Genomic DNA, 26,758 nt, shown 5'->3' on the forward strand with positions numbered 1-26,758 from the left:
AGCAGTTAGAGAATTGGAAGTAGATGTCCATACAAAAACTTGTATATGAGCATTTATAGCAGTATTATTCATGACATCCAAGAGGGAACAACCCAAATGTCCATCAGTGGATGAGTGGATAAACAAATGTGGTACATCCATGCAATGGAATATTATCCTATATAATAAAAGCCTAATATGCAAATCAACCGAATGGTGGAACAACTGGTGGAACGACTGGTCGCTATGATGTGCACTGACCACCAGGGGGCAGACATGCAACACAGGAGCTGCCCCCAGCCTGCAGGCCCCAGGCCAGCCAAGGCAGGTGCCAGTGGGGGCCCTGCCGGTCGCCTCGCAGAGAAAGGTGACCTGAGATGGCAGCGGGGGGTGAGGATGGGGCCAGCCCCAGGCTGGCCATGGTGGGTGCCAGCAGGGCCCCCCCCCCCCCCCCCCCCCCGTCACCCCACAGATCGGCCCTGATCGCCGGCCAGGCCTAGGGACCCTACCTGTGCAAGAATTTCATGCACCGGGCCTCTAGTTCAGTCATAAAAGGAAATGAAGTACTGACATATGCCACAACATGGATGTGTCTTCAAAACATCATGCTAAGTGAAAGAAGCCAGACACAAGAGGACACACATTGTATGGTCCATTTATACAACATGTCCAGAATAGACAGTCCATAGAGACAGCGGATTAATAGCTACCAGTAACTCAGGAGAGTAATGGGGAGTGCTGCTAGTGGGTGCAGGGTTTCCTTGTGGGACAGTGAAAATGTCCTAAACTTAGATGGTGGTGATTGTTGCATAACCCTGAGGATTATTCTAAAAACCACTGAATAAATACACTTAAAAGAGTAAATTGGATAGTATATAAAGTATATGTCAATAAAGCTATTATTTAAAAAATGAGCATTAACAGGTGAACATTTGTAATTGATTTTGATGATAGAGAACTAACTTGGAGCCCTGATTAAGCAACTGTTATTTACCCCAAAAAGAATTCCATTTTTCTCATTAGCAGACTAGTGTTACAAAAAATGTACTGAATTATATTTTGAATTCTATCAGTAAATGTGAAAATTTAATTTCTCTCTCTTTTTGGTAAAAGTACCTCATTATCCCCTTGATTTATCCTCTTGACCCATGAAGTTTAAAGTATTTACTCTTTTGCCTTTGGAGAAAAGGTGTGCCAGCCCTGGCTTCAGCTCATTGCTTCTGCCTGTTACTCCCCCCCTTCCAGTCCCAGCTCCTCTTTCAGACGCCGCTTCCCTGACCCTTCCTTCTGCAGGGAGCCTTGCTGAAACCAAGCCAAGGAGCAGTGCGCCCCTTTTGTTTTCCAAGTGCTTCCCACAGCCTTTCCAACAGCAGCAACCGTGCATCGTTGTTGCTCCCAGGTCTTTATCCCACACTGGACCCTGGGGCTCTGGCAGGCAGGGACTAGCTTGTGTGCATTCTCGTAATCCCTGGTGCCACAGGAGGGAGTGGCAAGAAATACTCACAGTGATGAATAGCAAGGACCTGCAACCAAGATTACTCTACCCAGCAAAGCTCTCCTTTAGAATTGAGGGTCAGATAAAGAGCTTCACAGACAAGAAAAAGCTAAAGGAGTTCATCACCACCAAACCAGTATTACATGAAATGTTGATGGGTACTCTTTAAGAAGAGGAAGAGGAAGAGGAGATGGAGAAGGAGAAGAAAAAAAATAGATTAAAAATATGAACAAGTTGCAATAAACAATATCAACAGTTGAATCTAAAAATCAAAATAAACTAACGAAATATAATGAACAAAATAAACTGAATAATAGAATCAGCGGCATGGAAACATGGAACAGACTAACAAATCTCAGAGGGAAGGGGGGTCGAGGGGTTGGAAAAGATTAACCAGAGATCTTAACATGCATTTATGCATTACCTGTGGACACAGACAATAGGGTGGGGAAGGCTTGGGATGGGATGAGAACCGGGTGTAGAGGAGTAATGGGGAGGGGGAAGGGGAACATCTGTAATACTCTCAGCAATAAAGATTTTTTAAAATATGCATGTTTGAGATGTTTGGTCTATGTTGTCAGGCTGCCCTCCAGAAGAACTGACCGCATGTCCATGTGAATTTTGGGGGCAGGGGAGGTGTGCAGGAGGCAGCTGATCAGTGATTCTCATATTGATGTTTCTCTCTCCCTCTCCCTTCCTCCTGAAATCAATAAAAATGTAAAAAAACCCAAAACTATTAGGACCTTTGAATGTGTGCTACCTCTGCTGGGCTATAATATAGCTTCAGAAGAGAAATCTATAATAATAAAAGCATAATATGCTAATTAGACCAGACGACCTTCCAGATGAAGCCGGGACTGCGAGGAAAGCCCGGGTCCCAGGTGCCTGCTGGCAGCCAGAGGGAAAACCGGGTCCCAGTTGCTGGATGGAAGGCCAGGTCCCGGGTACCAGAGGGAAGCCGGTGCCAGCAGCTGGGGGAAGGAAGGCCTACTCTTGGACGAATTTCATGCATTGAGCCTCTCGTATGGTTATAAGGCTCAGTAAAGAGAAAGCCAGTCTCAGAGCTCAAACAGAAAGGATTCCTGCTTTGAATAATTACACAAATAACTTCTCTACCATGTTTTATGCACTATGAACAACAGAAAACTCTAACAGTTCCCCTGCCTTCAGAAGCGTGGAATCTCCATGGTTACGGTTCAGTCCTGTCGAAGGCCAAGCCCTATCTCCAGAAGATATCATTGATAAGAATCGCAGGTTTCAGGTGCAGCCCCGCCGAACACGTCAGATGGTGGAAATATACTGATGGTTCTTCCTTGGCCCTCACACACATTTTCCCTTGGAAAATGGAATAGACACCACTCAGCCAGAAAAGATGTTTTTCAGGTCGTTAACCCTGCAAACATGCCTAAGAAATTAGGTAAAAGGGTGCTAATTCTGGTGAGTGGGGAGGAAGGATGGACCTTCTAGCACTCTCATCTGGTGGCATAAAAGTAGTTGTATTGCTTAAAGTAAAAACTGGGTTAGACAGTTGATGGCATATTATTTGATCTTAAAAGATCTTTTGAATGAATTGTTATGCTTTTCCTTTATTCCATCTCATTCATTTATATCTATTTCCTCAGGGCCCACTGGAGGCCAAGTACTCTTCTAGATAATATTCTTAATTTTGACATTGTGTGTCTCTCTTATCTTTTTTTCCCTTGTCTCTCCACTGGTTTTACTCATAATTTATCAAATAAAGGCTTTTAAAAAGACAGAACAGCCCTGGCTGTTGATAAGTGGTTAGAGCATCGGCCTGAGAACCAGAGGGTTGAGAGTTTGAATTCTGGTCAAGGGCACGTACCTGGGGTGCTGGTTCGATCCCCAGCCCTGGTTGGGCGCATGGGGGAGGCAGCCAGTCTATGTGTCTCTTTCCCATTGATTTCTGTTCTCCCACCTCTCTCCCCCTCCCTCCCTCCGCCTCCTCCCTTTCTCCCTCCTCCACTCGCTCCCTTACCCCTTACACACTCTCTAAAAATCTGTGGGAAAATATCCTCAGGTGAGGATTAATATCAACAACAAAAGACAAAACAAAGCAAATCGATTAAAAATATTAAATTTTGACAGTCCCAGTCTAAGGAAATAGCTAAGTAAACCTAACATCTTGGAATATTATGTAGCCCCAAAGAATTTGTAGTAACGTGGGGGTAATGTTCACACTATAATAAGTTCAATCAAATTAAAATTATACTAACAGTGTGCATTCAGCTCTGTGCTTTAAAGCATAAGAAAAGACCCGGTGAAGCAGACCAGATGGTTGTAGTGTTCACTGGTGGGAGGTCATGGGTGATTTGCCTGCTTTCTTCCTACTTTTCAGATTTTCTTCAGCTTCTTGTAATGGGCATAAAGATAGAGGGAAAAATAAACTTCAAATACTAACAAAATATTTTGTATCTGTTTTTTTGTTGTTAATCCTCACTGGAAGATATATTTTTTCCCATTGATTTTTAGAGAGAGTGAAAGGGAGAGAGGGAGGGGGAGAGAGAAAAGAACATCAATATGAGAAAGACACTTCACATGGTTGCCTCCTGCACACAACCTGACCAGGGATCAGACCCACAACTCTAGCACATGCTTTGACCAGGAATCAAATCTGAGACCTTTCAGTCCTCAGGCGATGCTCTAATCACTGAGTACAACCGCCAGGGCTGTTTTTTTTTTTAGACTACAAGATATAGAGATAGGGATTTAACTGTTAAATCCTGAGCACTCACTATTGAAGAGTGGGAATTATAGAAGAGAGGACACTTAATTGTGTATATAGTTTTGGACTCATACTAAAATTTAAGTAATACTTGAATTTATATACAAACTAGAGGCTCGGTGCACGAATTTGTGTATGGGTGGGGTCTGGCCAGCCTGCCCTGATGGGGGGTCGGGGTCGGCCGGGGTGGGGGTCGTGGGCGGTTGGTGGGCTGGCTCTGCCCCCTGGTCGAACTCCTGGTTGAGGGGACAATTTGCATATTAGCCTTTTATGATATAGGATGTCTGAGTTGTTTATTAGCATTTGTTATAAATATGTGGGTCAGATTTAGTAAGATCATAAATAATAAATCATAAGTAATCAGTAATCTCAGGCGTAGATACCAAACCAGTGGGTCATCCTGAAGTGTTCTGATTGATAGTGTTCTGTGGTCACTTGGTTAGTGTGTACCAGTTTATGAACTAATATGCTTAGTAGGGGAGGTATGTGTAAGTATGTGCGAAATCGTGTATGGAGCTTGTTATTTATGCTTGGTCATTGAAACTTGTCCAATCTTACTTTAGGAGAATGACATCTTCCTGGGCTGGGAAAAAGGAGCTTACAAGAAATGGGGAAAGAGTAAGAAGAAGTGCTCAGATCTAACTCTGGAAGAGATGAAAAAACAGGCTGCTGTCCAGTGTCTTCGATCTGCATCTGATGAAGTAGGTTTATATTTTTAAGAAGAGAAAAGGGTGTTTAAAAGTTTACAAGTATAACATCCTGACTCAAACCTTAGAAAAAATATCTACTTGTTATCTTACCATGTAACATAAACATTATTACTTTTTTCTTTATGGTATTTATATAATGTATTCTTTTATATGTATCATTGTAATTAGAGTATACACAAAAATTTTATATTCTTTTCTCCATTTAACATATAGAACATCTTGTTAATATATATCTTTATTCCTTTTAGTGTCTAAGTTATATTTCATGAAATAATATTCCAACAGCAATATAATACACTTTTTATTGCTGGATATTTAGCTTACTCTTGATTTTGTTGTTGTTGTTATGCTCTCCAGAATATTTTCATGTGTGACTTTTTCCTTGGTTTATATTATTTCTTTTTCAAAAATTTTTTTATCCAAGGACATCTTCTTATATAATAAAAGGCTAATATGCAAATCAACCAAACGGTGGAACAACCAGTCGCTATGATGCACACTGACCACCAGGGGACAGATGCTCACTGCAGGAACTGCCCCTGGTGGTCAGTGCACTCCCACAGGGGGCGTGCCACTCAGCCAGAAGCCCTGAGTTGGGCTCATGGCTGGCGAGTACAGCAGCGGTGGCGGGAGCCTTTCCCGCCTTTGCAGCAGCACTAAGGATGTCTGACTGCTGGCTTAGGCCCGCTCCCAGACTGCGAGAGGGCACAGGCCGGGCTGAGGGACCCCCACAAGTGCACAAATTTTGTGCACCGGGCCTCTAGTATATATATATTTTTTTCTAATATAATTTTGTTGATTTCAGAGAGGAAGGGAGAGGGAGAAAGAGATAGAAACATCAATGATGAGAGAGAATCATTGATCGGCTGCCTCTTGCATGCCCCCATTGGGGATTGAGCCCACAACCCAGGCATCCACTGAGCCAAACCAGCTAGGGCGAGGATATGCTTTTTTGCTTTAAGAGAAAGAGAAAGAAACATGTATGTGAGAGAGAAACATTGATCAGTTGTCTCCCATATGCGCCCTGACTAGGGATTGATCCAGCAACATTTTAGTGCACGGGATGATGCTCTAACCAACTGAGCCACCCGGCCAGGGCTATATCATTTCTTTTGTATGTATTTCTAGAAGTGGAATAACAGTTCTCTAACATTTTAAAAACACTGTATTTGCTTCTGATTTATAAATTTTTGTTTGTATATTAGAAAATATTATGATTATTTTATTAGTCTTTTATAATAAAGAGGTAATATGCAAATTAATGCTCATGCCGTCACAAGATGGCTGTGCCCACAGTGGAGGCGGGTTCCCGTAACACAAGATGGCTGTGCCCACAGCAGAGGCAGGGTTCCCATAACAAGCCATCAGCAGGGACCTGAGGCTGCGTGGTGCTGGGCTGGGGCGGGGGACCTAAGGCCGCGCCCCCCGCTGGCGGAGCTTGACGGGACCTGAAGGCGCGCCCCCCCCCCCCCCCCCCGCCGCCCAGTGTGCGCTGGGGGACCTGAGGCTGCACCCCCCACCCAGCGGGGCTTGATGGGGGTGGGGCCGGCCGATTCTGGATCTCACCCAATGGGGGTGGGACCGGCAGGGTCTGGGTCTCAAGTGATTTCGAGGCACGTGCGGGTGGGCGGGGATTTGACTCTGAGTCCCACGACTCAGAGTCCCAGACTCTGACAGAAGGAAAATTTTCATATACATTTTACTAATTTTCTTTAATCTCTGACACTTTTACTATAGAGAAAGGGTAAATAGCAATATTAAAATATTTCCTCTAATTAATTCCCTTTTAATGTGCACAAATTTCGTGCACTGGGCCACTTGTTTCATATAAAATACTTCTCATGTCCTTCAACATTTTGAAATAACAAAGTAATTTTAGAATATAATCATCTATTTAAAATTAGTACTATGAATTCTTGTTTTATTACTCACTGTATGATGCAATCTCTATCATAATTACTTAAAAATTATTTTGCTTTACCTTTGAGGTAGTGTAAGATACCTTTATAATGCAAAAGTTAATGGAGAGTTAGAAAAAGCAATTTTTAAAAAAATATATTTTATTGATTTCAGAGAAGGAGAGGGAGAGAGAGAGAGAGAGAAACATCCATGATGAGAGAGAATCATGGATCAGCTGCCTCCCACACACCCCACACTGGGGATTGAGCCCGCAACCCGGGCATGTGCCCTGACGGGGAATCAAACCCTGACCTCCTGGTTCATAGGTCGACGCTCAACCGCTGAGCCGCTCAACCACTGAGCCACGCTGGCCGGGCGAAAAAGCAGTTATTGAGTTAAGTGGTAGAATCTTAGCATTTTTTCCACCTCCAGCATGTTCTCACTAAAAATGGGTATAATTTATTTTATTTCTTAAGTTACTCTAAGCTTTCAATATTCTTTTTTTCCCTGTACTTTATATTGTTTCATTGAATGATTTATCTGTTCACACACCAATACCTTAGTATTTTACTTTGTGGTTTTTTGTTTTTGTTTTGTTTTTTAATATATTTTTATTGATTTCAGAGAGGAAGGGAGAGGGGGAGAGAGAGAGAGAGAGAGAAACATCAATATGAGAGAATCATTGAATGGCTGCCTCCTGCACGCCCCCTACTGGGGATCAAGCCCAGGCATGTGCCCTTGACTGGAATCGAACCTGAGACTCTTCAGTCTGCAGGCTGACGCTCTATCCACTGAGCCAAACCAGCTAAGGTTACTTTGTGTTTATGTCTGTTGTTTTTGTTTGGTAGTATTCCATACTTCCTTCTTCTGTTTTCTCTCTCTCTCTCTCTCTCTCTCTCTCTCTCTCTCTCTCTATATATATATATATATATATATATATATATATATATATATATATATGTACATTTTAATTGTTTCAGAAAAAAGGAAGAGGGACAGAGAGATAGAAACATCAATGATGAGAGAGAATCTTTGATCAGCTGCCTCCTGCATGCCCCACAAGCCAGGCATGTGCCCTGACCGGGAATTGAACCAAGACCTCCTAGTTCATAGGTCAACGTTCAACCACCAGCCATGCCGGCGGGGTTGTTTCCTCTTTTTTTTAAGCTGTGTGACCTGGTGTGGGGATTTTTGTGTGGTTACCATTATGTTTATAGGAAATAAAGTTGTGTATAGTACCGTGGTGTTCTTTTTCTTTTGAGTGCATCTGCTCTTCATCTTCCTTTACCAATTCAGATTTTTATCCCCTCCCCTTTTATGTTTTTGTTGCCACATATTATTCCTGTTTATGCTGTAAGTTTTTTGGTGATGTTATTCGTAGTGTTGTGATCTTATGTTCTTTATTTTAGGTAGAATAACTCCCTTGAATATTTCCTGTGATGGAGGTTTTCTGGTGATAAAATCCCTCAGCTTCTGTATGTCTATGTCTGAGAATGTCTTTATCCACATTTAAAGGATAATTTTGCTGGATATATTATTCGTGGCTGGTAATTTCTCCCTTTCTGACGTTTGAATATTTGGTTCCACTCTCTTCTGGCTTGTAGGGTTTCTGCTGAGAAGTCGGATGAAATTCTGATAGGTTTTTCTTTGTAGATCACTTCCTTCTTTTCCCCTGGCTGCTTTGAGAATTCCTTCTTTTTCATTAATTTTTGGCAGCTTTAATACCAAGTGCCTTGGAGAGGGCCTCTTTGGACTGAGGTAACTAGGTGTTCTGTTTGCTTCTTGGATTCGCGGCTTTAATTCTTTCCATAGGTTTGGGGGGTTCTCACCCACCATTGTTTGAATAGACTCTCCAGTCCACGCTCCCTCTCTTCCTCCTCCAGAATGCCTGTAATTCTAACGTTGCTTTTTCTGATGAAGTCAGATAGTTCTTGTAGAGCTCTTTCATTTTTCTTTATGTCCAGGTCTCTCTCTCTTCTTCCCTCTGCAGATTACTGTCTTCAACATCACTAATTCTTTCCTCCATCTAGTTAGCTCTGTTTTCTAGTCTCAGTAGTTCACTCTTAATCTCTTTAATTGCATGCTTCATTTCTGAGATTTCTGATTGGTTCTTGTTAAGTTTTAATCTCTTTAGTAAAATACTCCTTTTGTTCATTGATCTGCTTTCTGAGTGCATTGAATTGCCTGTCTGTATTTTCTCGAATTGTTGAGTATTTTCAGAACTGCTATCTTGAAATCTCTGTCATGTATATCACACATTTCCATGTGTTCCAGCTTGCTTTCTGGGGAGTTTTCATTTTCTTTCCGATCATCCTTGTTACTGTGGTTGTTCATGGTGTTTGGTTCTGCTTTGCTTAGGTTCTTCTTTGCTTTTCTGTCTATATTGATGAAGAGGTCTTTCTACTGCTTTCCAGTAGATGGTGCTGAATCGCAAGATTTTTTACTCGGTGACCTCCTACTCTTAACCTCCACAGCTTCCCCAAGACACTCTGCTTGGTGGGGTTTGCTTTACCTTCCCTGTAATGGCGACCCCTGACCTCCATGGTGCCCAAGCACCCCTCCTGGGCATCAGTCAGAGGGAAACTGCAGTTCGCCTGCATCAGCTCCTGGTTTACAGAGAACACGCTCCGGGACCCAGCTGCAAGGACAGCGGGAGACGAGGGCTGGGAGTTGAAGCGGCGGCAGGGCTCTGTGGTCTGTTTTTGTTTGAAACACGGCCGCCTGGCCTGGCAGTGGAGAGCCGCACGGCGGAGCCCTGTGCCCTGTCAGGCGTCTGCTGATCAGACGCTGTTCGCTCCCGCGCAGCTCGCCCTGCTGGGCTGCCTGTGCAGCGCTCCGTTCCTCCCGGCCGCGAGCTCCAGGCTGCCGGGCTGTCTGCGGGCCGTCTGCGCTTTCCTCTCCTGGTTTTTTCCCGGGTGCCCACCTTCAGGTGTTCCCATGCACGCGTCTCTCAGGCGTGCTTCTGTGTTGAGCAGGGATTTCTCTGTTGAATTATAGTTGATTAACTTGTTGACATTTCAGTAGGGGAGGCCAAGGGCTCTCTCACGCCGCCATTCCTCTGAGGTCACTCTCGCATTCTTGAATGCCCTGTGGATGTGTTATACTATTAAAATGTAATTTTTAAGATTATGTAATAGTTTATATTATAATTGGGAAAGCAAATAAAATTTCTCATTGGCAGCTCCAAATGGACAGTTTGGAGCACCTGCCAGGATGGGAGGGGACGATGCCCTTTTTGCTTCTCACTGGCTAATACGATAGCCCAGGGGTCGAATAATTAACATGCACACACACGTGGGATGCTGTGATGGTCAAGGACAGGAAACAGACGCCTGGTGGGTCAAGCTTGCTTTTTCTTTTTTTAAAATTTATTTTCATTGATTTCAGAGAGTTAGGGAGAGGGGAGAGAGAGATAGAAATATCATTGATGAGAGAGAATCATTGATCAGCTGCTTCCTGCATATGCCTCACTGGGATCGAGCCCGCAACCCAGGCCTGTGCCCTTGACTGGAATCGAACCCAGGACCCTTCAGTCTGCAGGCCGATGTTCTATCCAGTGAGCCAAACCAGCTAGGGCTAGAGCTTGTTTTTAGGCACAGAGTTAAGCAGTAAGTTCATTGTTTCTTTGCCATTAAACAATGAGAGCAAGTATGTATACTTCTATGTTGTATTACTGTCCAGGACAACTAAATGACAGGTGTGTGGAGGAGACAAGCATGAGGAAGAATATCTAGTCCCTCGTTGTGTGAAGGTTGTAGCGTGCAGACTGTTAAACAGCCAGCAGCCTTGGTGCTGAAGGCAGAGGCGGAGGCGACGCCCGAGGCTCGGTGCTCTGCCCTGGGCCTGGCACTGGCTTCAGAAACACAGTGACATAGGCCTGTGTACAGAGCAGCGTGCAGCAGCGCGCGTGTCAGCTGACGCTGGGGTTAGGTTCATGATCTGGAGGAAGTGGAATAAAACGGCCATCCTCATCCCACCGTGAACATTATGGTAAGCAGTCTTCCCAGTGGCATTGTGTAGGAGGAGCGTGTTTAGGACTAAGAGCTGCCCTGGGCTGTAAGAGTGGTTTAGGGAAAGAATAATTCTCTTCTGGCCCATTTCCCAGTCTCCCTCCGTCTCGTCTCCCTAGTGAAAGCTGTGAACTGATGTGGATAGAATGTAATTATCGTCGTTACAATTAACTGTTTTCATGTAATCTTGCTGCTTAAACTGCTCACACTGTGTAACGCCCGTGTTTCTTGCTTAGGATGTCTGTAAAACTTGTGCTGAGTCATTCTGAGTGAAGTCAGTGGGGCGAAGTTCTATTCTTAGCCCCTGCAGGCCCAGGCGGGCGAAGGGGGAGCAGTCCTGTGCACCTGTTCGGTGCTGCCCACCTAGGGAGACTCAATTCCCAAAATACATTCACTTTTCTTGTATATGGTGAAAGATTTTTCTTTCCTCTAGTGAGAAATAGAGAATTTTTAAAGTTTAAAAGTTTACGTAAGTAAAAGGTTATTTGCTTGTGCCTGTTTGCAACATTCATTTGTCTTTAAAGTTGGCTCTTATTCTTACCCTCCCACTCCCCTCCTCCCATTTACCCTGTTTCTGCACAGAGACTAGTGTCTTGCCCATGACCCTGAAAGGAACACGGGCCGGGCCGCCCGTGCGGCCTGCTCTCTGCTGCTCCTCGTCAGTCATGAGGGCTCGTTTCGGAAAGAAAAATCACCTTGTTTTCTTCAGACCATGAGCTCCTCAAGGACTCAGATGAACTTTTTGTGATTTTTCTTTTTTAAATGACTGACGTGTTTTCTTTTTCTTTTGAAATTGATTTTAGAGAGAGGAAGGGGGAGAGAAACATCAGTTGGTTGCTCCCTCACACGCCCCAGTCGGGGATGAAACCCACAACCTGGGTATGTGCCCTGACCAGAAACCAAGCCCTCTGGTATGTGGGGGGAGCCCGCTGGCCAGGGCTGCGGCTTTTCTTCATAGGAATGTAGCACAAGACCTTGTGACGTGGGCAGTGAATAGGATGGTGGCTTTCAGCTGTACGGAGGGCACTGGGTCCTTAGGCTGCCCCATCAGCAAGGTGCTCTGCCCTGGGAAGACAGTGATTGTTTTCAGTAAGTGCCATTGAATATACTCAGTTAGTAAAATATGAATATTAAATTGGTCTACAGATGTGTAATGTTTAAACTTTTGTGTTCATTTAAATATCGATAATGTATTTCTTTTGAAACATGGAAAATTAATTTCTTTATAAAACCTTCATGTTAAAGCAAAAGAAGACAAATACCCGGTTTCTACATACCCGGCAGCAAATGAATGTGAGTTTTGTTCCCACACAGAGCTCTGGGATCGAGACGTTGGTGGAGGAGCTCTGCTCCCGCCTGAAGGACCTGCAGAGCCAGCAAGGTGAGCGCTGCCCCAGGCCTGTCTGCGCAGGCGCAGTGGCCACCAGGACGGGGCGGGAGCGGAGGGGGCCTTAGGATGGAGCCAGCAGGAACCACAGCGGTGGAGAGTCTGTGTTCAGTGTGTCTCCAGGCCGCGTGGGACAGCCCTCCGCTGTCACCTGAAGGGAGACCCCTGCTGCTGAGGGCACGGCCCGCAGGTGCCCTGGGAGAGAGCAGCAGCACTTCTCTTCCGTCCTGTGCCCTGCTCACACCTCCCTGCTGACACCAAGGCCTTGTTAATTAGGTGTCAACACTGAGTACCGCAGCTCTGGAAGAACTTCTACTTTGACTCTTGAATTTTGCGGGGAAGGCAGGCTTGACCACCTCAATAAGCCATTTGGACTCCTGAGCCCTCCTCACGTCTTTTCCCAACTTTTCTGTAAGCCCATGCTAAGATTAAGCACCTTTATTTTCCTGGTCCTCCTCATGCTCATTTTGTTGCCCACCGAGTCTTGACCTTCCTGTTAAGGGCGTGGTTGGCTGGCTTGTGATTAATTCTGGCCAGGTCCTGCGCTAAGCTAAGGGACTAGCCCTTTGGTTCTGTTCTAGTGGGAACAGCCCTCGGCCATCTAGATGCTAAGTGACGGGGTTGCGAATTGTGATTAAGATTTTCTGTTGAGATTAGCATTAGTCAAGGTGAGTGGGTATAGAAAGTCCGTGAGTGCAGAATTTTGTGAGAAAATATTTTTGGAATCTAAACAGATGTTCTTTCTTCTGGTGTAATTAACAAGTACCCAGGGGATTTCAGTTTCTCAACCAGGTGCCTCCAGAGCACTGGCTCGGTGATGAGACGAACAAGTCTCACCTCAGCCGTCTTCACGGGGTGCAGCCAGAGACTTCCCGCTGGCACACTGCAGAAATAGGTTGTTATTACCAAGATAAACTGCCACGGAAGCCTAGTAATTTCTATTGAAGTTCGAGAAATGTTTAAAAACATGACAAATCTTTCTCAATTTTTGTTTCCCAACAGAAGAGAAAATTCACAAAAAGTTAGAAGGGTCTCCCTCTCCAGAGGCAGAACTGTCCCCGACAGCAAAGGATCAAGTGGAAATGTACGTAAGACTCGTTTAGCCACAGAGTGCACATTTGTTAAAACCAGAGTAAGAATTGCTGCATGCTTTACAGTTTTGTTCATCGTCTTGTATGTAGTTTCATATTTTATAATTCAGGGAACATTGAGCACTTACTTGCATATTTGACACAGAATTCAAAGGCGAATAAGATTCTGTCCTTAACATACATGTTGAATCAATATTTGTGCAGTGACTGAAGGAAACAAGGTGATTGTTTGCGGTCCATTCGTGTCCCGTGACCATTGAAGCTCCCACCATCCTCCGCGGCACGGAAAGGCGCCGTGCTGACCTTGTTGCACACACAGGGAACTAGGCGCACTGCTGGCTCCGGCCCTGGGCCTGGCCAGACCTGTTCACTAGACCTTTTAGTTCTTTCTTTGTGATGGTTAGTATTAAAGCCAGCTGCATTGTAAGCAGACTGCTTTACCATACATTTTATTTGACTCTTCTGAGCCGCTAAGACTTAAGGAAAGAGTGGCATTGGGTTGGTTTGTGTAAACCTGCGATGTCCATCACGGTGGCCTAAGCCACGTGCGGCTGTTGAGCCCTGGAAATGTGGCCACTTCAAAACGAGACGTACTGTGAATCTAAATGCCAGCAGGTTTCAGGGACTTTGTGTAAAAAAGAATGTAAACTATTCTGTTAATATCTTTTAATACCAATTACATGTTGAAATAATGTTCTATATCATGGTTATATTTGGCTAAGTAAAATATATTATTGAAATAAATTTCACCTGTTTCTTATACTTTTAATGCGACTCCCAGAACATTAAATACACCTGAGGCACACGGTATGTTTCTCCCAGCTCTGCTGCGGACTGAGCGGGAAAACGCCGCATGGGCCCTTTGTGAGCGTGGCCTTGCGTTGCTTCACGTGTGACCTTGACTGTTGCACCCAGAGCGACAGTCCCCTTGGTAGCCAGCCTGCCCCGGAGTCTTCCTTTGCATTCTGTCCCGCTGTGAACTCTTCTGGGCTTCCAGTTTCCTAGCAAACTGAAAGCTCTTCTCCCACTTTTCCGGCCTCTAAAGCCCGCCTCCCGAGGTCCCATCTGCACCGCAGGGTCGCTGTCTAAGCAGGCTCCAGTCCGGGCTCATCCGTGTCCCCAGGGCCCTGCACCTCACAGGTGTCCTCTCTGCACTGCTACCTCTCTGGACCGTGAAGGCGCACTGTGGTCCACCTTCTCTGACTGTCCCAGGCCTCGCTAGCACCTGGTTTGCACACTTGCGTACCATAACCCCTGCTAATTCTGAGGGTCTCCTTAATGCCGGCATTGTGCTGTCTCCTGAGAAAAAGCAGTAATGACAACAGTCACTCAAGAAGATGCTATCAGGACTCATTTCACATGCTAATTCCTTACTTCTCACAACTCTGAGGTAGATACTGTTACTAAAGTGACATGCTTGAGGTCACACAGCTAGAAACGGACAGCCAGGATTTGAATTCAGGAAGTGTGGCTTCAGAGTTTATGCTCTCACCTGCTTGGCTATACAGGTTTTCAACTTCATCCACTCCCAGCCTCACAAAGCCTGTGAGGTAAGTCATGTCATCACCACTCCACAGCTGAGAAAATACGGCCGCGGCACAAGTAAGTAGCTTAAAGCCGCGGCGTAGTGGGTCCTGAGCTGAGAATGACATTCAGGCATCTCTGATCAAAAGATTACATTTTTCCACAATATCGTATATTTCACTTATGGCTTCTTAGTTAAAATTCAGACTTTGAAAATAAAACTGTCATTTTACATATTTTAATATTCTTACAATGCTTATCTCGGTACTTGGTACATTGGACTAACTGTAAAGGCTGTTTTACCGTGTTAGTAATTATTTAAAAGTTAGTGATCCATGGGTAATGTAACCATGGACTGTTAGATGGACGTCCCAATCTTGCGTTTGGCCGTGTTGTTTCCTAGGGCCAGTCCATCTCAGTGCCCTGCCCAACTCTCTGGCTGTCTTGCAGGTACTACGAAGCGTTCCCCCCGCTGTCGGAGAAGCCCGTTTGCCTGCAGGAGAGCATGACCGTGTGGAACAAGGCTAAAGTCTGCTCTTCCTCCAGCTCCTCGTCATCGTCCACCGCGCCCCCAGCCAGCACAGACACGGCGTCCCCCAAGGACTGCAACAGCGAGGGCGAGGCCAGCAGGGACAGAGGCGAGGCGGCGCCCACCGCCGTACACGCGAAAGGCCTGAGCAGAAGTAAAATCGAGAAGGAGAACCAATTCGGGAACGGCACAATGGAGGAGAAGCCTGCTCTGTACAAAAAACAAATCCGACACAAACCCGAAGGCAAGGCCCGCCCTCGCTCCTGGTCTTCCGGCTCCAGCGAGGCAGGCTCCAGCTCGAGCGGCAATCAGGGGGAGCTCAAAGCGTCCGTGCGGTGCGTGAGAGTGAGACACAAGGCGCGAGACCTCCGGCACCGGAGAGGGCGGAGCGGGCAGAGCAGGCTCCCGCTGAAGCAGGGCGAGAGGGCCGAAAGGAGCACCCACGTGGGCGGCGGCGGCAGCAGCGGCGGCGGCGGCTCTGGCAGACAGCTGTGCAGGCGGGCGAAGAGACCATCGAAAGAGCTGGGCAGGAGGGACGCGGACGGCACGGAGGACACAGACCTGCACCTGGACAGCAGAAACGACAAGGAATACAAAGAAGAGCCACTGTGGTACACCGAGCCAATTGCAGAGTATTTCGTTCCTGTGAGCAGGAAAAGTAAACTCGAGACCACGTACCGGAACCGACAGGATGCGTGGGATCCGACAGCAGAGGTGGTGGGAGAACTGGCTGACTCAGTGCACGGTCTTTGCATCAGCAGCAGTAACGTTCATAAAGCATACCTCGCAGCGGGTACTTTCATCGATGGTCACTTTGTAGAAATGCCTGCGGTTATAAATGAGGAGATTGACCTCCCTGGGACCTCGTTCTGTTCTCTCCCGGAGGACAACAGCTACTCGGATGATATTCATCTATCAGAGTTAACACACTTCTATGAAGTGGGTATTGACCAATCCATGTTGGATCCTGGTGCCTCAGAAACAATGCAAGGAGAAAGTCGGATTTTGAATATGATTCGACAGAAAAGCAAAGAGAGAAGCGATTTTGAGGCAGAATGTTGCATAGTGTTAGATGGGATGGAGTTGCAAGGGGAACGTGCAATATGGACAGATTCCACCAGCTCCGCGGCCGCCGAGGGCCAGTTCCTGCAGGGCCTGGGCCACCTGGCGCAGTTCTGGGAGTGCTGCTCGTCCAGCTCCGTGGATGCCGACGGCGAGAGCTTCGGGGGAGAGTCTCCGATCAGACTCTCTCCCATCTTAGACGGCGCAGCCCTCAATCCGCATCTGCTTGCTGGCAATCAAGAGCTCTTCTCAGATATTAATGAAGGATCTGGTATAAACTCTTGTTTTTCAGTGTTTGAAGTGCAATGCAGTAATTCTGTTTTACCATTTTCTTTTGAAACACTCAACTTGGGGAATGAAAATACAGATTCTAGTGTGAACACGCTTGAGAAAACACAGTCCAGATTGCTAATATGGACCAGAAATAGTGCCTTTGAAGAAAATGAACACTGTTCTAATCTTTCCACAAGAACCTGTAGTCCATGGTCCCATTCAGAAGAAACTCGTTCAGACAATGAGACGTTAAGTCTCCAGTTTGAAGAATCCACGCAGTTTAATGCAGAAGATATTAATTATGTAGTTCCTAGAGTCTCGTCAAATTATGTAGATGAAGAACTTCTAGATTTCTTGCAAGATGAAACTTGCCAACAAAACAGTAGAACTTTAGGAGAAATTCCTACTTTAGTTTTAAAAAAAAAATCGAAACTAGAATCTGTCTGTGGTATTCAGCTAGAACAAAAACCAGAGAACAAAGCCTTTGAGACCACGCCCGTGCGCTGTGGGAGAAGCCCAGGAGGAGACGGCTACAGCCCAGGGGTCATGAGAGACATCTGGACACAGCTGGCGGAGAGGAACTCCGTGGCGCTGGTGGAAGTCGAAGGAGCTGCTGATGAGCTCTTCTCCACGGACGTGAATAACTATTGCTGCTGTCTGGACGCTGGAGCCGAGCCGGAGCCGCTGCGGGAGCCCAGCAAGGCCGTGCGGAGGTCGGAGTACCACCTGTGGGAGGGGCAGAAGGAGAACCTGGACAAACGAGCCTTTGTTTCGGGCGAGCTGTCCCAGGTGGACGGCGGCGACTACACCACACCCTCCAAGCCTTGGGACGCGGCCCAGGAGAAGGAGAACGCGTTCATCCTCGGGGGCGTGTACGGAGAACTGAAGACCTTCAGCAGCGACGGGGAGTGGGCCGTGGTGCCGCCCGGCCACGCGAAGGGGAGCCTGCTGCAGTGCGCGGCCTCCGACGTGGTGACCATCGCCGGCACGGACGTGTTCATGACGCCGGGGAACAGCTTCGCCCCCGGCCACAGGCAGCTGTGGAAGCCCTTCGTGTCCCTGGAGCAGAGCGACCCGCCGAGGACTGGGGAGGGCGGGTTAAACAAGGGGTTTTCCTTGGTCTTCCATGAAGACCTCCTGGGCGCTTGTGGCAACTTCCAAGTTGAAGATCCGGGACTCGAATATTCATTCTCTTCCTTCGACTTAAACAATCCGTTTTCACAAGTTCTTCACGTGGAATGTTCCTTTGAACCCGAAGGGATTGCATCTTTCAGCCCTAGTTTTAAACCGAAATCCATCCTCTGCTCTGATTCCGACAGTGACGCGTTCCACCCCAGGATATGTGGCGTCGACAGAACCCAGTACAGGGCCATTCGGATCTCGCCTAGGACTCACTTCCGCCCCATTTCCGCTTCTGAACTGTCCCCTGGAGGGGGGAGCGAGTCGGAGTTTGAGTCTGAGAAAGAGGAAGCCAGTATTCCCGTTCCTCCTCAGGTTGATGCGTTCGAAGATCCCCAGGCAGATCTCAAACCCCTGGAAGAAGATGCGCAGAAAGAAGGCCATTACTACGGAAAATCGGAACTGGAGTCGGGGAAGTTCCTGCCCAGGCTGAGGAAGTCAGGGATGGAGAAGAGTGCGCAGACGTCCCTGGACGCGCAGGAGGAGCCGGCGGGGCTGCCGGCGGGGAAGCAGGCCCAGTGCCTGGAGTGCGGCGGGAACGAGCCCCCGGAAACCAGTGCGGAGAGCTTGGAGGCAGATTGTAAAATAACGGCCCCGTGCGAGGAAGAAGTTAACCATTTCTGCAGCTGCAAAGCAGGTTGCCAGCTCCCTGCCTGTGAAGATGACCCGGTTCCTTCCGGACAGCTGGAGGAGGTATGTGTCCATGTGTGGGTGTCCGATACAGGGGTTTGACAGACTTTACCCCAAGGACAGGCAAGGAAGGCTAGCGGTAAATTATTGGGGAATGAGCGGAACTATCTTAAAATTGATCATCCTTATGGTTTTACATAAGGACTTAAAATGGACTTGATGTTTATAAACTTAAACTAGACATTTTATGCAGAGGAAAGACATTTAAAAATTAATTAGTGGGTCTAAGATTCTCATGTGTTGTCTTACCATGCATGTATTTTGCTTAAAGCCAAACCTAATATGTAAGCGTCACAGCCTTCAAAGTTGATGAGTCAGAGACAGGTGGCTCTTTCCTCTTCAGGAGGTGGTTTTGTTGGCACTGCGGGGGTGGCACCAGGTGCTACAACAGTGGGGTCAGGCCACCTCGGACTTGAGTTCTGGCTGAAAAAGAATTCCGAGCCAAACTCTAAGAGAGCGTTTATTTAGAAAACCACAGGTAGAAGTAATTTGTGGAAGAAATGTGCTTAGGAAACAAGTTATAGAGGGAAAGAAAGGCCCTTGGAGCTTAGAAGTGAGGAAGGTGAAGGTGCCATGCTTGGGGGGTGGGGAGGGGAAAGGCACAGCCGTGCTCCCTGGGGAGAAGGTGCTGGGTCCTCACCCTGAGGGTTTAAGGGCGGAGATTGTAGGGGAGGCCCCAGGGAAGTTCTCGATAGAATACTCAGCAGCTTTCCAGGTGGGTCCTTCAGGGTCAGGGTCTCCACTGGTTGACTGGTCGGCGCCAGGGCAGGGGGCCATTATCTAATGCAGCCGGTCCTGAGGTCAGCCGTGGGGTTGATTGTCTGGTTTTGCTGCTTTTCTGGTCCTGAAGCTAAAATACAACTGAGGCCTAGATATTAGCCTAAGGAGGAAAGGTCAGGGGTCTCAACTGGATGACCAGAGGCATGGTAGGTCAGGGGGTCCAAACCGCATGAGCAGCGTATGCCAGGCGAGGAAAGCTCACCCTGGGGAGGAGGTCCCACCCTACAGTTGTCCGTTGCCAAGCACCCAGGGCTTTCCGCCCTGGTGACCTTCTGTAGCTGGCCCATGGGCCTCGCTCTGCCCATGTCTAACTGCCCTCCACACTGCTCTGCAGAAGTAGCAGCGAGTCCCTCTAACTGCCTCTCAGCATTGAAGTCCGTGGAACCTGTATAGCGTTCTCTGCATACATGTGGTGCATGTAAAACTAGCCCGCAGCTCACGGGCAACCCGACAGCTTCCACAGAACCTCTGCGCAGGCACCTCAGCTCACCCCTGCGCATGTTCCCGAGGCGGATGAGTTGTCTGTAATCTGACGAGTGAGAGCAGGAGTCAGTTAATGGGAATCACTGTCCCCTCTGTGCTCCTAGGTGTGTTTGAGCTTAAATTCATTGTCCAGGAAATACCACTTAAAGCATCCCCTGCTTCACAAGAGTGCAGTGGTCTGCCCACTTCTGGCCATTATTCGGTAGAGCAGCACCTGGCCTGCGGGAGCAGCTGCTCAGCCATGGGACCGGCGCCCGGGAGCAGCCGCGAGTCGCCTTCCTCCCATGTGTCCTGTGCACTCCACCACCTTTGGCACATCGGAATCCTCCCCGTGCCGGAGCCCTCAGACCCTCCTCCTTCCCTGGCATGTTCCCGAGCTCCTCTCGCCTCTCCCACTGCACTCCCCGCCCCATCGGAAGCATTCTCTCTTCATTTTCCCTGCATTGCATGCCTCTTCTTTTATTGCATTTTCCATTCTTCACGAGTCACTGATGTACTTCCTCTCGTTAGACTGGAAGCCCCTTTGCAGACAGACCGGGTGCCTTCCTCATTTGTCCATCGGGCCTGGGTGTGGGCCTGGGTGCATGATGGCAGGAAGCCCCAGGTGACAGGAATGCTGCCCTAATAGCTTGCTGGATGTCCTTAGAGAGACTGAACTGAAACACAGAATTCCTAACTTGCTGAGGACAGAAACAATGTTGCTCGCCTTTGTTTACTGCCCACTTCTCCTCCTTAAACATTCCTTTATGTACTTTGTATCTCACCTGGCTCCAGATTGGGAAGAAAGAAAAGGAGGGAAGAAGCGATTCCACATCAGCTACTACACTACCATATTCCTCGCTTGCTAGTATGTTGATGTATTTACGTGTTATCAGCATTCTGGGTTGTCTGGAAGGTTCTAGCACCAGTACAGTCCTCAGAGGACATTGCGGTCGCCTGCCAGTGTAGGTGTTGTTGGTACCGTCAGCCCTGTCTCTCGGCAGCGGCACCACAGGTCAGAGCTGTCTGAGCTCACTTCATAGACTCGTGAGGGTGGAGAGGGGCCTGGGGGACCGCATGGGGTCAGGCTGGGCGAGCCCGTGCCTCCTCACCGCCTGGTCAGCCTCGGAGCTGCTGCAGGGCCTCCCCTTCCCTGGGCGCCCCGCCATGTCCGAGCACGTGGACTACACATGCAGGATTTCCAGTAGAATGGGTGCCCAGGAGCATGAATTACTATTCTTTTCTGGAGTTCCAATCAGCAAACATTCATCGCATACCTGACAAGGCGCTGTCCCTGCCCCGAGGAGTCCAGTCTAGTCCAAGACCACGTTGTAAACAGATCACTTATTGTGGTTGAAGCAGGTCATTCCTTCATTGGTTCAAGATCCAACCTTAGAGGGAGCGCACAGTGAGGGTCCCTACCCAGCCACAGCCACGAGGGGTTCTGGGGTCTCTGAGTGTGTTTTCCACATGTATACGCAAATGTGTGGTCACATCTATTTCCTCCTATTTGTTCTTTTTACTGGAATGGCACTTTATTCTAATCCCCCTTCCTTTATTTCTGCACACTGTTCCGTTGTGTGGATGTACCAGGATTTGCCCGGCGGGTCCCTTATCTTCAGGTAATTTTAGGCTGCATGGCCGGGGGCAAGGCGCCGGGAGCACAGGATGCCCGGGAGCCCAAGGCGCACCCTCACCCCCGAGAATCAGGGAGGCGTCTTAACAACCTGCGGGCTCAGGCAGAAAGGCCGGCGCACAGGCAGGAGGAACGGCTTGGGCGAAGGTCAAGAGGCTTGAGATGAACTCCTCAACATGTGCAGCCCTGCCTGCAGTAGCTCCCGGCTCCTGAGGGCCAGCAGAGTGTCGCAGGACACTTGTCACCTGCCCGATTGCCGCCTTGGAGCCCTGTACTTCGAGGCACGGAACCGAGGCGGAGGCCTCCGTCCTAGAACAGCTCATACTCGTTTGGCCAAGGTCATGTATGTCAGATGGTCACTAGACTCACCGTGGCGATGGTCCTGGGTCTGTCCATGTTGAGTACCTGTGTCGTGCAGCCTGCAGGAGCCTGCGGTTCTGGAGAGGAGGCCGTGGGCAGGCAGTGTGCCGGGGCCAGAGGCTGATGGGGTGGCGCCCGGGGCCGCCCCACAGGTGCCGGCAACCATGGGACCATCCCCGCTGCTGTGCACCGCGTGCCCGCAGAGACCTGCAGCAGTCCCCTGTGGCTGCCAAGGACACTAGGTCCAGGGGTAAGCACCTGCCCCCGATCCCCGTCTGAGGGACAGAGCTGAGTTCCCGCTCTGGGTGCACTTCCTGTCGGTAAAGGGAACTTCAGCCAGCCAGTGTCGGGTCTGTCCCGTCTCTCAGGCCCAGTCCCTCGTTGGTCCCTGTCGCTCTCTGCACCTCCTCACTTACACTTCCTCCTCCTTCTGAAGAGCAGGCTGCGGGAGGCTTTTTTCTCCTGTGACCGCATGACTGAGCACAGACTGGCAAAGGCAGTCCGGAGGAGCCCAGTGCTTGCTCTTCACCGGAACCGGGAACACGCAGCGAGTTTCACGGAGCCTCTGCCCTCCACCTGCTGAGCATTCCTGAGCGCTGCTCATGGCTGGCGCTGGCGCTCTCTCTCTCTCTCTCTCTCTCTCTCTCTCTCTCTCTCTCTCTCTCTCTCTCGTCCTGTGCTGCTCGGTGCTGGCACAAGGAACAGCGACCGCGGCCGATGCTGTGGGAAGGGGGAGGGCTGGGTAAGGCTCGGTGGCAGGAGGAGGAGTGTCCGGCAGAAATCTGGCGGCTGGCAGGCGTCCGGTGCAGGGCAGTTTCAGGAGAGGCCTGAGGGAGGACGCGCTGAGGCGCTGTCGGGAGGCGTGAGGTCGGGCAGGTGCCGGCTCGTCCAGGCGGTGCTCTCCCAGCCTCCTCCTCTCTTCCTCTCACTCGAAAACAAACGGAGGTCGAGTAATGCATGAAGCAGGCTTCACTTAAACAGAGCGTGGGCATCGCCACTGTGCGACCTAGAAGCTGCAGACAGCTAAGTGGGAAGACGTCCTAGAACAGCGCATACTCGTTTGGCCAAGGTCACGTGTGTCAGATGGTCACGAGACTTACCGTGGCGATCACATCCTTGGGTCTATCCATGTTGAATAACTATGTTGTGCACCTGAGACAAATATAATATTGTGTATTAACTATATATTTAAATATGTTTTTATTGATTTTAGAGAAAGGGAGAGAGAGAGAGAGAGAGAGAGAAACATCAGTGTGAGAGACATCAGTCACACCCTCTCCTGCACACCCCCTATCGGGAATCCAAGCCTGAAACCCAGGCTTGTGGCCTGACTGGGTATTGAACTGGCATTCTTTTGGCGCACAGGACCTGGCCGGAGCTTATTAACGATATTAATCAAAAAACAAACCAGGAGAAAGGCAGCATAAAAAATAACGCATGCACATTGATTATGTGTTCACTGTAGCGTAAACAGGACAGAGAGTCCCTGCCATTGGGATTGCCACTCTAATGGAGGATGCAGAAAGAATTCTTCAAACTGGCAGAAACTGGCACGATCGTCACAGGTTTCAGCATGAGAGGGAGAGAGTGTGCTTGCTAATCAGGAGCTTTAGGCAGGGCTCTTCCGCGGGTCCACAGACCCAATACCTACGTGTGCCAGGTCCCCTACCTGGCGCAGAGGTAAATAAGACCTGCTCCTGCCCTTAAGCGCACAGTCCGGCTCACTCGTACCCCGCCTCCACCTCGCTCCTGCCGGCCCCGCTCCTGGGTGGTGCCTGCACACCTGGCGTTCTGTGGCCTCGTTTGCATTAAGCCTCGCCTGGGCAGTCCCTCTCGCCTTGCTTCTGTTGCTCTAATCGCAGTGCTATTGGTCATTGTCCGAGGAAGCTGCAGGAGGGGATAGTGACGGCCCGCTGACACTGGGTGACCGCATAACTCCTTCCGTTTCAGATCTAGGCACATTTCTGGCAAGTTATGTTAAGCAAAAGTGAAAGTTTAAAGTGTGTTTCCCATTTAGGTAAACAATAAAAAACATCCCGTTGCTAAATCAAAAAGTTGTAGGTCCACAAAGTACTTTAAGAGAGTAACAGTCCTGTTAGAGGATTGGTGAGTATTAGTTGCTAAAACAGATTTAAACTTGAACACTAATAACTGTCTCCTAAAACGGTGAGGATGTGTGCAGTGTGCACAGGCCTGTGCCCTGAGCAGACATCTGTGGAGAGGGCCGGGGCTGTGGGAGGTGAAGACACCAAGGCCAGGCCTTCCCCGGGGAGAGCCTGTCCTCCGGCCCAGGGAAGGAGGAGCATGGCGGAGGGTTGCCCTGGCCACCAGCAGCCAGGATGCATGTGGGCACTGCAGCTGCCACAGACGTCTGATTGCCACCCCCGGACACCTGCTGCCTTGCCCACTGGCCACATTGCCCAGGCAGGTGGGCGGGATCTGGCTGGGCCTGAGAGCCGCACTAGTCAGGGATGGAGCCTGGATTCAGATTGGTCCCCTCGGGGCCTGGTGCCACTGTGCAGGGCCAGGGAGATGCAGAGAGTGTATGGTTTCCTAAGCCTCAGAGTGCCACCCCCACCCCCATTTCCAAGGCCATGTCCTGGTTTGAATCGGAATTGCTCTCAGCATTATTATTGGGTTTTTAGTCTCAACTTCCTTCTGGTTCTCACTGAAGCAAGTAATTCTGTTTTAAACACATTTAGGCCAAAAACTGGCTATAAAATTTCCTTCTGTCCCATTTCTTCTTTGACTCCCTCGAGCCTGGCGTGTGAAGAGGAGGGTCCCCCCATTTTCTGTAGAGCACCTACACCAGCAGAGACACCAGACCATCTGCCGGCACTCCCAACGTCTAGAAACTTGCCTTACTTGGGGGTATTTGCTCTAATATGTTTTTGCCTTGTAAGAATTTTAGTGTGTGTGTGTTTAAAGATTTTTCATTCCACTTTCAATATGCGTGCTTAAGAAAAACTCTCTTTACATGCTGTGATCACTTGGCTTTTTAAAATCCACCTTGTCTAGAACAGAAAAAACAACAGTCATCAATTTAAAAATACTGGGTTTGTGGTCCATAGTTAATGCTTGAATGCTTCCTTTATCCCGAAAGCTTGTAAACCTTTTCTGTATGTGGTTGAATCTAAACAGTTTCCCGTGTTGAGCACTGATGTACAAGGAGTAAACAGAAGCCAAGAGAAGCAGACCTGGTGGGAGAAAGCCCTGTACTCGCCCCTTTTCCCTGCGTCAGAGTGCGAAGGTAAGGAGACGCGGTTAGGTCTTCCCTTCACGTTTCTCACCCGTTAAGAGCAATACATGCTTTTGCTCTGAATGTCAGTCCGAAACAAATGAGGTGTCCGTGTGGCTGGCATGGCAGGCGCTGGGGACACGGATGGAGGAGAGCCGGTCCCTGCTCTTGCACTCGGCCACAGCCTGGCGTGGGGAAGGCGTGGAAACGCACCCGCAGCCCCGGCCTTTGCCGAGGCTGTGCCAGCCCCCAGGGAGCTGCGGGAGGAAGGCGCCCTCGAGGCCTGCAGGGAGGCCCAGGTGGGAAAGCCAGCGGCCAGAGCCTGAAAAGAGCGGCTGCACAGAACCGAAGGCTCTGAGCAGGGCTGCAGCTGAGGCCCGAAGGGCAGGCGGAGGGGCGTGTCAGGTGTGGGAGCCCTGTGGGTCAGGCGCAGCTGACCGTGCAGGAAGGCAGGCCACCCTCAGGAGTAACTGGGTGTGGGGCTGGGATTACAGCAGTCCCAGCAGCGGGTGCAGATGGAACAGAGGCCGAGGGCCTGCGGTTCCTAGGCCCTCCCAGTGTGGCACCAGCGCGCAGCCGGGAGAGAACGGCTTCCGGAGGTTTGCAGAGGGTGCCAGAGTTTGTTGAATGACTTGCTGTGAGGAGTGAACAGCAAGGGGGCGCTTGGGGAGACCTGGGGGAGGAGAGATGGGACCAGGAGGTTTGGTGAAGGTGGTTGTCATTTATGAGCCTCCTAGGTAGACCCACCCAGGAGCCATACAGACCTCGGTCTGAATTCTGGGAGAGGTGGGCGGGAAGGAGGCACCCTAAATGGACCAGCGCCAGAGGCTGAGCTTGTCGGGTTGCTGCGTCTCCCGGCGTCAGCGCTGGTTTCACAGTCTCTCCCGTCAGCCCTGCGGCCACGTAGCTCATTTGCTAGCGTGTACATGTTCACGTCTCGTCTCCCAGCTGTTTGTAGTGTGGACACAGCGCGTCTGTCCCTTGCTGCCCAGATGCCGCGCCCCTTGGTGCCAGGGCCTGCACTGGCCTTCAGTCTGGCCTCGGCTGATGGGCAGGCCAGAGCGTGCTTGTCTCTGTCTGTGAGCACAGAAACAGCTTCCCAAACTCCGCCTTTCTCCTTCCCAAACCCCGCCTCCCTCCTTCCCAAGCCCCGCCTCCCTCCTTCCCAAACCCCGCCTCCCTCCTTCCCAAACCCCGCCTCCCTCCTTCCCAAACCCCGCCTCCCTCCTTCCCAAGCCCCGCCTCCCTCCTTCCCAAACCCCGCCTCCCTCCTTCCCAAACCCCGCCTTTCTCCTTCCCAAACCCCGCCTCCCTCCTTCCCAAACCCCGCCTCCCTCCTTCCCAAACCCCCCCGCCTCCCTCCTTCCCAAGCCCCGCCTCCCTCCTTCCCAAGCCCCGCCTCCCTCCTTCCCAAACCCCGCCTCCCTCCTTCCCAAACCCCGCCTCCCTCCTTCCCAAACCCTGCCTCTCTCCTTCCCAAACCCCGCCTCCCTCCTTCCCAAGCCCCGCCTCCCTCCTTCCCAAACCCCGCCTCCCTCCTTCCCAAACCCCGCCTTCCTCCTTCCCAAACCCCGCCTCCCTCCTTCCCAAACCCCCCCCCCCCCCCCTTCTCTCCTTCCCAAAGGTTTGCTGAGTCAAAAGGGGAGCCCAGAGCGGGGGCTTCATTTTTAGCGTCTATTTTATTTGACAGCCTTTAGTAAAGGCCTGCTGC

At 49.5% G+C, this 26,758-nt stretch overlaps 1 protein-coding gene across 4 annotated transcripts in view; it reads left to right on the forward strand.

Annotated features, from left to right (window-relative positions):
* KIAA0232 overlaps positions 1 to 26,758 on the forward strand; it is a 70,511-nt gene that overhangs the window by 35,665 nt on the left and 8,088 nt on the right. For all 4 annotated transcript variants that reach the window (XM_079769269.1, XM_079769270.1, XM_079769272.1 and 1 more), the window contains exons 3-7: positions 4,781 to 4,918; positions 12,151 to 12,217; positions 13,226 to 13,307; positions 15,289 to 18,574; positions 24,951 to 25,059. In XM_079769269.1, coding sequence (XP_079625395.1) covers positions 4,781 to 4,918; positions 12,151 to 12,217; positions 13,226 to 13,307; positions 15,289 to 18,574; positions 24,951 to 25,059 — 3,682 coding nt within the window. The remainder of the gene's footprint in view (positions 1 to 4,780; positions 4,919 to 12,150; positions 12,218 to 13,225; positions 13,308 to 15,288; positions 18,575 to 24,950; positions 25,060 to 26,758) is intronic.

Source organism: Cnephaeus nilssonii, assembly GCF_951640355.1.
Source record: "Cnephaeus nilssonii genome assembly, chromosome: 1".
Classification (NCBI taxonomy): domain Eukaryota; kingdom Metazoa; phylum Chordata; class Mammalia; order Chiroptera; family Vespertilionidae; genus Cnephaeus; species Cnephaeus nilssonii.